General features: G+C 32.8%; 1 protein-coding gene across 1 annotated transcript in view; it reads left to right on the top strand.

The window, feature by feature from the left end:
- LOC125661005 (receptor-type tyrosine-protein phosphatase mu-like) overlaps positions 1 to 12,689 on the top strand; it is a 54,135-nt gene that overhangs the window by 20,679 nt on the left and 20,767 nt on the right. Inside the window, exon 3 of the mRNA XM_056147217.1 lies at positions 7,371 to 7,634. Coding sequence (XP_056003192.1) covers positions 7,371 to 7,634 — 264 coding nt within the window. The remainder of the gene's footprint in view (positions 1 to 7,370; positions 7,635 to 12,689) is intronic.

Below are 12,689 nucleotides of genomic sequence, written 5' to 3'. Positions count from 1 at the left end.
CGAAAGAAATTATTTAAAATTTGGGGGGACGCCACATTTAAATTCGCCACTGACTAAAATTCAGACTTTTGCGGCCTTTGATCATCTTTTTTCCTTTTAATCTATGACCTTGACATGAGTATACACACGGGTAAAAGCGTAATCGACTATTCGGTTGTTATCGGATATTCGATTCAATGATGTTGTATGTTTGGGAAACATAAGGTAAGTTCATACTTACTTTTCATTAAAAAAGGTGAATATAACGACAGTGGTCAATCGCATAACTCATATTAGCAATACAAGATAGAGAGTTGGGCAAACACGGATCCCTGGACGTACCACAGGTGGGATCAGGTGCATAGAAGAAGTAAGCATCCCCTGTCGACCGGTCACATCCGCCGTGAGCCCTATATTTTGAACAGGTAAACTGAACCATCCGTAGTGAAATTAGTGTGCCAAGAACGTCCTAACAATCGATATGATACAAGTAAGATAGATATTTATTTGCACTTTTAGACTTCGATAATCCATTAGGAAATGATAAATTGAAATAAACTTACAGTAACAGAACAGAACAGTTTATTGAAAACATCGGGTGGTATATAAACATGTTATTGGCAATAGGTAAATGTTATCGGACATTTCGGTTTTTCAGCATTTCTGTTATCGGAAATAAGGTTTCCATCGTGTTTCAAAATACCTTATACCGCATTACCCAGACACTGAATTGATGTTTTAGTGATAGAATGTTCGTGTTGTTAAGTGTCCGAAGTTATAGAACCTTATAATAATAGTACATGTATTTGCGTTGCGTTATCCTCATCTGCTGGGTACTGAGTTGATAAATATAGTGGAACTTTAAAAGTTTTTCTTGCAACAATTTGTATATGTGTGATTAACTGTCAGACAAAATAGTAAGGTAGTACATAGAAGGTGTGGACCATTTTATTCTAGGAGGAGGTAGCTTGGACTCATGTCAAGTTATAAAATGATCGAGTAAACACACTTTTTTTTCTAAACTGTGGATTTTTTAATCACACCCACCATGAGTCCTATATCCGGTTATGTTTGTCACCATAAGCAGAGTATTGTATGTCTCAGTTATAAGATAAGAACTCTGCGTATATTTGTATATGATAGTCAATTTTAATCTAACTCTACTGTAACATACACAGAAAGAATCAAAACCCGATGAAGAGATCATACAACTTGTTTACAAAAGCGAAATAAGGCAGATAAATTACAATTTTTATTAGAAGAGAAATCTTTTCTACCTTATTTTATTTCATATACAACTCATTGAATAGCAAATGCTAAGTAATTCGTGTGATTCTTAATATCATTTACATTAGCATCAACCTAATTACCGATAACCAAAACCGGAGTTTCCGATAACATTCAAAACAATCGACCGGATTTTCGATAACGTATTAAAATAAAAAACATTGCTTGTTTCAACGGACATTGGTCATTAAATGCAGAAAATGTCTCATTATAGTTACATGCAAAAAATTTGACCAAAATGTTTAACAAAATTGGTAAATTCTGCATTTGTAAACTTCCTATTCTTCTACATTAACACTATATAATACACCACCGCATTTTTCTTTACTGTAAAATGTAAGCCAGTCGCCATGTCCTAAAAGAATGTCAATCACAATGGTTATGAGCAAATAAACTTACCAGTCAGAAACCTCTTTGAACCAAATATCCGATAACAACCGAATAGCCGATAACATATTTACCCGCGTAGTACATGTACATGTAAGTGAAGCTATATTGATTTTATTCTATGTTATTATACAAAAGTAGCGCGTGGCTCAGTGAATTCGCATTGTATTCATTTTATATAGAAAAAAAAATATTTGTATATGAAACACAGTCATGGGTTCGATTATCCCGATATCTGTTTTTAATTCAATATAGAGTATCTGACACTCAAATGCATTTATTTTCACAAGAAGCCAATATATGTGCCACTAAATATCTTGTAGAAAACAATATGTCTGAGTTTCAGTGAGATAAAGATGGCGGCTAGAGTAGATGGTGCCCATATTGAATATTTTTTAACTGAGTTATCGCAAGGAGTACCTGATTGACAGTATCTTCGTAGTCTATAGTGACCAGGTCTTCCAATAATCTGTTGGAATTTCCATGGGTACGAATTATGCTCCTATGTTAGCTGCCCTGTTTTTATATTCTTTCGAAGCAGAATTTATTCAAAATGTTTCTACGTGAGAACAACAACTTTGTGCGAAGAAAAAAATCTTACTGTGGCCTTCAATACGGCATTTATATATATCGACGACGTTTTATGTATTAATAATTATAATTTTCATTCATATGTCCATTCAATATATCCCCGTGAAATCGAAATAAAAGACACCACAGAGTCGTCTACTTCTGCTTCATACCTAGAGATTTTATTAAAATAGTTATTAACGACATTCTAAAAACTTAACTTTATGATAAACAGAACGATTACAGCCTCTCTATCGTCAACTTCCCATATTTATGTTGCAACATTCTATTGTAACCTGCATATAATGTTTATATTTCTCAACTGGTTCGATGCGCAAGAGTGTGTTCTGTGTATGATCAGTTTTGAAATATAGGTAGGATACTAACAAACAAGTTGATGGTACAGGGATTTCAACAATATCGTTCAAAGTGAGCATTTCGCAAATTCTATGATCATTATAATGATCTAGTTTGCCCATGTACGTGTTTGCCCAACTCTCTATTTTGTATTGCTTATAGGAGTTATGAGATTGCTCGCTGTTCGTTATCTTCACCTTTCATCAATAAGTCAAATGCTGTCTGAAGTTTCGCATAGCGATTGTTAGGCCGTTCTTGGCACACTGATTTTTGTTATCAGACTGATCACTGTTCGTTATTTTGCATTTTAATTCAGACATTTGTTTATATCATATCTTTAAACTCTTTCTTTACATATGTCTGAATCTGGAAACAACTTTTGTGCTTCTCAATGCATTGTCTTGTCTGCAAACAGCAAACACACTTATTTCATTCTATTGTTTTCAGTATTTTAATCAAGAATATTGTGCTATGAACAAATTGATATTTTAAAAGTTTTCAAATACGAAATGTAGGAGTGCAATTTTAACAACCACACACATAGGTATTGATGCATAATGCATAAGCATATATATACGTCGCTGGTTCGACCCCGGGCTGGGACGAAAATTTTCAGTAGCTAGTTGTGATTATTTAGTTAAGTGCACACCTGGAAACGTGTGGTAAATCCAGTTAAGTGCACACCTGGAAACATGTGCTAAAATACGATTTAACATTTTCCCATTTTATAAACTCAGATGTGTCAGTGCTATTCAGAGACGGGAAAAAGAAAAACATTTCATTGGTATTCTAAAGCCAAAACTTAATAGTCTTTTATAATTACCTATGATTTTCCCGTAGTTTTTCCAGATCATTGTTGTACATTATCTATGACGTCACAATATAGACATTTAACGTTCTGCTTACTTTGACGTCATAATCACTGTTACTATGATACTGCTATGTATACATTTTTGTAAAGCTTCTGAAGATGTAATGAAAGCACTAAAGCTTTACGTAGGATTTCTGTGTTTTCTTTTCATATTTTTAAATATATATATATATATATATATATATATATATATATATATATATATATATATATATATATTAAAAGAAATAGAATAAACAGTACACAAAGTTAAATATATATATATATATATATATATATATATATATATATATATATATATATATATATATTAAAAGAAATAGAATAAACAGTACACAAAGTTAAAAATTTAACGCAAGCGCTTTCATTTTATAATCCTCAGGCGTTACATTTTAAAATAGTTTTGAAATGGGTTGACGTCATAAAGGCGTCCTAACATTTCACGTACATAACGACGTCATAAACGAATGAAGGGAAAAGGATTTTACGTTAAGCATATTATGACGTCATAGATAATAACAGTAAACATATTTTACAGTAAGCTATTGAGAGCCGGTTTTAAAGTCTTAATAAAGTGTCTTTCTTTTTCTCGTCGGGAAATAGTATTTTCTGTATACAGTTTATAAAACGGAAATACATTGAATTGTCCGTGGCCACACACATCTATATGTTCACTAACTTTAATTTTTCTGTATTCGGGTGCTGAAATGTGTTGTTTATGAACTCGTATACGAGTTCGCAGAGTAGTTCCAGTTTCACCGATATAATGTTTTCCACAGCCAGCACATGTTATAACATAAATTAAATTTTTGGTGGAGCACGTCATATCTGAATTTACCGTAAATTCCTTGTTGTTAAATTCGAACGAACTTCCTTCCCTTAAGTATGGGCACGTTCCGCATCGCCGATCGTCACATTTGGTAACGGTGAAAAATTTTTTTGTTGGACTTTTCCTGAAAATTAGATTTACATAACAGTCTCCTAAGATTTTTCGGTTGTCTCTTGCTGTTGATAAAAGTATATTTCTTCATAATTTTCCCCATTTTTTCATCTGTTTTTAGTAGGTCGTTGAGTTGCCGAACGATAGGTGTAACATTAGAGTTCCTTGGGTTGTATGTTGTAACAAACGGTAAAATGTGTGAATTTGTTGTGGGATTGATTTTGGATTTATTGATAAGATTTTCTCTATTGAGTTCTCTGGCTTTCTTGATTCCGTCGTTTATAAGTTTGATTGGATAATTCTGTTTTTGTAAATAACTATTTAATTCCCCTAAACGTTGTTCTCTGGTAGGTTCTTCGCTAACGATGGTACATATTCTTCTGGCGAGGTTGTAAGGTATGGCACGTTTTGTGTGTCTTGGATGCGAGGACGAAAAGTGTAAATACTGGTGAGTGTCCGTGTGTTTGTAAAAAATATCTGTAATTATTTTATCCTCCTTTTTGATAACAGAAACATCCAGGAATGGTATACAAGATGTACTGTAATCCATTGTGAATTTTAAATTGATATCCAATTCGTTTAGAATGTTCTTAAATTTATTCAAATCCGTAATGTCTTTGTTCCAAATAATGAAGCAATCATCCAAGTATCTTTTCCAGTTTTGTCTTATATATAGACCGAATTGTTCATCAAATGATTTTTTAACTTTTTGGTATAATAATTCCTCTAAATAGCCGAGTGTAAGTGTGGCATATGTTGGAGCCATTTTGGTTCCCATTGCGGTACCTTTATCTTGAAGATAGTGTTTGTTGTTGAATGTGAAAACATTGTTTTGTAGTACAAGTGCTGTTGCCTCTAAAATAAAGTCTTTAGAAAAACGTTCATCTATTTGTTCTGGGTTACAATGTTACACCTATCGTTCGGCAACTCAACGACCTACTAAAAACAGATGAAAAAATGGGGAAAATTATGAAGAAATATACTTTTATCAACAGCAAGAGACAACCGAAAAATCTTAGGAGACTGTTATGTAAATCTAATTTTCAGGAAAAGTCCAACAAAAAAATTTTCACCGTTACCAAATGTGACGATCGGCGATGCGGAACGTGCCCATACTTAAGGGAAGGAAGTTCGTTCGAATTTAACAACAAGGAATTTACGGTAAATTCAGATATGACGTGCTCCACCAAAAATTTAATTTATGTTATAACATGTGCTGGCTGTGGAAAACATTATATCGGTGAAACTGGAACTACTCTGCGAACTCGTATACGAGTTCATAAACAACATATTTCAGCACCCGAATACAGAAAAATTAAAGTTAGTGAACATATAGATGTGTGTGGCCACGGACAATTCAATGTATTTCCGTTTTATAAACTGTATACAGAAAATACTATTTCCCGACGAGAAAAAGAAAGACACTTTATTAAGACTTTAAAACCGGCTCTCAATAGCTTACTGTAAAATATGTTTACTGTTATTATCTATGACGTCATAATATGCTTAACGTAAAATCCTTTTCCCTTCATTCGTTTATGACGTCGTTATGTACGTGAAATGTTAGGACGCCTTTATGACGTCAACCCATTTCAAAACTATTTTAAAATGTAACGCCTGAGGATTATAAAATGAAAGCGCTTGCGTTAAATTTTTAACTTTGTGTACTGTTTATTCTATTTCTTTTAATATTTTATACCGGACACTGTGATTTTTTTTAAAAAACACAATTTGGATATATATATATATATATATATATATATATATATATATATATATATATTTGCTAATGCAGATAGATAAAAAAAATTGAAAAACCTTATCTTTCTTTCCGGGACCAATGGCAACATGTGTATTCAGCTTGAGCAATGTAGCACACATATCGGCTTTGGATAATTGTCACCCCTCCCTCGCAATTGAGTCAGATTGGTCATGTAATGGCTGAAAACATGTTCGTCTTTATTCCACGTTCTTGTCCATGATTGACATAGACATGATGATGACTGTAGTGTTAAGTCTATGCACACCAGTGCAGTTAAGAATTAACATTGATTCTGGAATTCACACAATTTCTGATGAGCATTTGAAAAATCGCAAGTTAGTTATCCTCCATCACTTTCCACCCATATTGTTGTCATCTACATGTATGATCTTTCTTCCTTACCTTCTTCGTATGAGAGTTCCACAAAGGGAGATACTTTTGTGTTAAATTTCCGAATTTTATTGCCAAATTAAATGACTTTGAATTTATTTTGAACATAATTCCCGTTTATTAGTAATAAATTCTGCATACTTTTGTGTTTTAATCCAGGAAACTATTTCAAGTTCGTCTTGGGGTTTTATAACCCGCTAGAAATAAACTTTAATTTTGAAATTACATAAGCTTATTACTTAAGATACCATACAACTTAAATCCGGGGAATGAACTTAAAAGTTATATTAACTAATTCAGAGACTACTCGGACCTGAAATTATATGTCATTATTTTGTTTTTGATAATTTGATGACTTACTGAAATTACCTTATTTATGCATGAAATTGGTCATGAATAGTGTGCTAAAAATAGAACGTCGTATTAGGTGTTGGTTCGGGAGGGGGGTAGTCATCGACTTTGCCACAGAATATGATATAACTAACATACTATCTTTGAAATAACATACAAAGTTCTGCAAATTTGACAACGCCATCCATAATGCTATTTTGGTTTTGCATGGTTCTATCGTACACAACATCTTAAAACCTAGGTAACTCACAAGCATATTACATGTAGCAGTACTTTTAAGTTTGATATACACTATCTTTATGGTGTATATACATTGTGAAATGGATCTTGGACTTTAACTACATTTATCAAGATTCATACGCGCAGCAGGAAGTGGTTATCATTATAGTGTGTAAAGATATCAACGGCAACACATTGGAAATGTAAGATATATCATTTTAAAAATATTAGATAATAATGTGTTTTGTCATACACAGATATTTGGCCTCCGTATCGATTTCGCCAGTTTTACGTAGATGTATCAAACATAACGGCAAACTCATCTACAACCTTAACGTCACAGAGAAAACGTTGTTACACGGACAACACAACCGCCCCGGCCACACCTCCAGCCGTGATTGACATTCCTTGTAAAGAAACAGCGAGATACGTCATCGTGGAGACCACGTACGACGCCCCTGAAAATAATCAACAGGAAATGACTGGACCAGTGCTGGAAATTTGCGAGATAGAAGTTTACGGTAATGTCATTATGGTCCAGCTCATTAATATATGATGCCAATATATAGACTTCAGGAAAAAAAATCCAATCGCATAGACTGAGCACGAACCGCGATTATTTTGTCTTCTGATGTTGATATATCGAATCAAAATGGCTATATTTGGTACATTATGTTTCTGTTCCATGCATATGATTTCCTTCAATTATATCTGTATGTCTTATCTTGTTCCAAATGCTATTCAGTTCCGATTAACCCTGAAGTGTAGCAAAATCCTTATATTTAGTAGCGTTTGTTAATAAACAACTATCACACATAACTGCTAGGGCATAGTAGAAGGGGGCAGTCGGGACACATGTAGCCCCTCTTTGAAAAGTGCGGGGGATGATCACCCCCCCCCCCCCCCATTTTTCGAATAATATCAGTTCTGCTATTATTATGTTAAACAATTCAACTCATTTTAATTAAGGGCCATTCTATTACTATTATAGTTGTTTTTATTGAAGTTTATTGGTTTCCTTCACTTTATTTCTTTATTTCTTGTTCCACAATTAAAACTACGAGTTTGGTTTTCTTTCTAACTGACGTTCAAGTTTGAAATATCTTCCTGCGTTTTCACAGTTTACTTCATTAGTCTGCTGGTCATCCCTTACAAGTATCATGTTTTGAGTGATACTAAATAGGTATCAGACTATGTCATTGAGTAGATATTGTGTATACAATTACTGTGCTGGTCCCAACAGTCGGATTGAAAGCGTATGAAGATTTTAAAAACAAAAATATAGAATAAAACTAAAAACAGAAATCAAAATGATAAAATATTAAAGCAAAAATACAGAATTGATATTGAAGACAGAAACAAAAATGTTAAAATACAATCGTGGCACTGAAATCCCTCCATAACCAGAAACTGGGAATTCACAGCGCTATCAAATTGTAAAAACGATGTTCTGGCAGTAACTCGAAACTCTCCTGTTAAACTGACAACTGGTCTTATCGCTTAAACCTTATTGTTTTAATACATGTAACAACTTTTTAATTTTTTTTATTTAAACAATGTGAACACATTGTTGAAAATATCAAAGATTAATTGAATACATCTGATGCTATACAAAATGTAACATTATTTACGTATGGTTGTGTAAGAATAATCGTTCTCAATTTTTATAGTTATTCCCCTATCAGAAGTAGTCAAGTTTTGTACTTAGTTAAAGTTGCATGGTCCGACTTTTGACAATTTTTGTCCACCTTGTAAAAACACTCTCAAATTACAACACGTACGTATTTACGAGGCAGTACAATATGTCAAACATTATTTCACCTGTTTTAACTGGAATTATCTGGTTTTAAATCAGTGCTACAAACAACGGTCACTCAGCCATTTTAATGCATGTTCAGAAGATAAATCAAATGATATTCACGTGTCTAGTTCGGACTCCAACAGGTAAGACTATCGGTCTTATCTGTGTACAGCCATATATTTTGTTATTACAATACCGTGACATAAGTGTTTCATGGATTTGTTTAAAGAGAAATAAAAATATCAAATACTTCTTAGTAATTCCTAAATATCTTTGTTGTTTTATGCTCTTTTAAACCTAAATTTAAACATTTGCGTCTGAGTTATGTATAACATGTTGGGAAACCCCTTGTGCTCGTGGTACTAAATATATACTTATAAGCAGTGTCTCCCAATCGCCGACAAATGTCACTAGTTCTAACAAAACAGACAATACGTTTGAATAGGAAGATGTTGAGATAGCAGAATTTATCGGAATCGATCCATCTATGTACTGGGGTCATACTCCACTATTGCAATCGAATATGATACGCATACGCAGGGATTCCCAAGGAGAGTGGCAAACGTATTTATGGGTTTTCACTATATCTACTTCTTAAACATTAAAGAAAAGTTAGCAACTTTTAACACTAATTCAGCTGCATTAAAGTAATTTTATACACTTACAAAACAACAGGTAAACATCGTACTATACAACTTTGATTACATATGGGTTGGCACATGCAATTTCAGGCATATCTAATTGTATTTTGGTCTTTGAAAATATTGATAAAAATTAATAATGAAGAATTGCTAATACGTTAAAGACATTCTGGTCCTGATCTAAGGAAGTCGAGGGCTAGTATTTACATATTATGTTGCAGTATGATCTTACATCACTTGCGTAAAAAATCTGACGAGGGAGAGAAATAAAATCAGCAACTAAACTTACTGTACAATCATGATACCATTTTTCGATGATTATATTTAAATCTTAGGGAAATTTACTTGAATAGCACTAAATTACAATCACATTCAGTTTTTATTTTCTATTTAGACTTTGTACTGACGTCATGGATTAAGGACTACAACGTGTTGTTATTTCCCCTGTTTTCAGGAGGAAAAAAAACTCAGGCTGATTTGTGAAAAATGTATCCCATTGTTATTATTCCTCGTCCACTATGTAGCAGAAGCATATACAATTTGAAAATAAATTCACCTTCTATCGACTTTATAGGTCGCCTGAGCAAACTCAGGTGATCTATTACAATTGTTTATCCGCCGTCTTTCGTCGTGTGTCGTGCGTTAACAATTGAACATTTCTAAGTTTTTCTTGATAGCTATCATTCCAATTCTTTTCAAATTTGAGATGAAGCATCATTGGGACAAGGGGAGCATATATTGTAGGTTTCGAAACTCTTACACTTCTTGGGCTTAAAGGGCGGGACAAAAACTGTAAACATTTGACTTTTTTTTTCTTCAAAAAATCGTCTTCTGTACAACCGTACATGTGGAAGATAAACTAAATACATAGTGATTTATAGCAGGAAGGCCTCTACAATAATTGTAAATTTCATGATCCTCAGGACCCAACTTGATATAAAGAGTTCATTTGTAAAACATTTAAATAACATCTTTAGTGTTATTGATACTGGAATAAGAATAAATGGATATTTAGAAAGAGCAGGTAGTGCTTCACCATAATTGTAAATATGATTATCATAGGTGAAAATAAATGACTTCTTCATAACTACCATTCCAATTCTTTTTAAATTTGGTATGAAGCATTATTCGGACAAGGGAGTATAAATTGTAAATTTCAGGACTCTTGCACTACTAGGGCCTGAGCGGCGGGACAAAAACTGTCAAGGTGACAATTTATCATATCTCTAGTTCTGTACAATCGCACACGTGTAAAAAACAAACAAACTATGTTATAGTGATGTAAAGCACGAAGTCGTCTGCCACAATTCTAAATTTCCTGATCCCCTGGATAGAGGTTCTAACCCCAGGGCAGGGAAATCTTGGTACATAGAATTTATGTGTAAATCATCTAAATAAATTTTTTTGGCTATTGATATCAAATTAGAACTAAATCGATATTTAGAAAGAGCAGGTACCCCTTCCAAAATTGTAAATTTCATTATCTTAAGGGGTAACGGTTTGGTTCCAGGGTTGTGCCAAAAGTATCAGTGATTGTATTTTCTTTATCATTTGAAATACTTCTTGAAGTTTCCTGATATTGTATAAAAACTAAGTGTATATATATGAAAAGCAGAAAAGGATGTACCAAACTTGTGAGCTTCGCAACCCCAAGGTATTGAGTCTAGGATGGATCCAAAGTAATCATATTGTGTTAATGTCACATATATCATATTATGTAAAACCTTTCATCACTATAGAGACTTCCAAGGGCATTTAAAAGATTTAAATTTAAATGTTCTTAAATTTATACATCTACTTTTGCTAGATATTAGTATTCAAAAGAGGAATTTTTTTCTAGATTCTATAGGCCTTGGGGTTAGTGATGCTTATATAATCAATACTCAGGTTACCACTAAGGCCTGTGGGTCCCTTGTTATCTATTGAACATTTTAAATGCTTATTTTGTATAGCAATTACTTCATGCATCACCGTAACGCCTTCTGGTGTTGTGGTGTCATAATAGTGTTGTTTTTTGTGAATACATTTTGGGAATAAAGGAAATTATTGAACATTGAAAGGGTATCGAATACTACCTACCACAATCAACAGATTAAGAAAAGGTTTGAAAATTATAGGATTAAGGTATATATGTATGTATAGCAAAAGGATAGTGAATAATTTGAAGGATTTGAATAAGAAACAATGTTTATTGTTAAATAATGATAAAAGTGAAGTAGATGAAATTCACATGACTGATATTTGGTTAGGAGCTGACCTTTTTGCACTTGAAACCTTTTTGAAGAGTTATATCCCCTTTATAGATTTGCGAAAAATGTAAATTTCTAGAAGTGTGCAGTAATTTTCATATTTTCGTAAAGAGAAAGTGTATATAACTATCTACCTTGAGATTTGTATGAAAATCTAATCAAAATATATTTTGATAAAACATGATCTTCCCATAGAGTTCAATGTAAAATTCTTAGTGAAATAAATCGAGTACTAATCAAAAGTTTGAAAAAAAATCTCGTAGTGAATTAATCTAATGATGAATCCTTCAAAATGACAGAATGATTACAAAAATCCCAGCAATTATTACAAAAATCCCACCATCCATTTACTATATATGAAATATGGTCGTTATACATTGAATACCTTTCATGATAAGGAATCCTCACTGTTACAGCCATGAATAACACGTCAGTACTACAGATGAAATAGTTACGTCTAAAGCAAGTGGAAAAATTTGTAAATCACAGCCAATTTCAATATCTGATTGTGTTATTAAGATATGATGAAGAAATAGTTCTATAATATTAATTGATTAGCATATTACCTGGTTCGATGTATACAAATCAAAAAGCAAGTTAAAATCTTTAGATATTTAACTACTTTGTGCTTATTCATAAAGGTGCTAAGGTATCTAAATAATGGTTTCAAACAAACTTTTAGGCTAGTGGCCTTTAAGATTTACAACTACCCGATATATTTTTACCAACTCCTATCTATATCACCTTTCAAATGGATTTGGAAGCTGAATTTAACAATTTTGAAAACCCTTCATTTAGAACACTTATTAGCAAGTTTGGTTTGAATTGCCTCATTATTCCTTGAGAAGAAGTAAAAAATACAATAAGTTTACAGACAGATGCAAG

This window comes from Ostrea edulis, chromosome 8 (genome assembly GCF_947568905.1).
Source record: "Ostrea edulis chromosome 8, xbOstEdul1.1, whole genome shotgun sequence".
NCBI classification, from domain to species: domain Eukaryota; kingdom Metazoa; phylum Mollusca; class Bivalvia; order Ostreida; family Ostreidae; genus Ostrea; species Ostrea edulis.
This window is presented reverse-complemented; position numbering and strand designations above follow the sequence as displayed.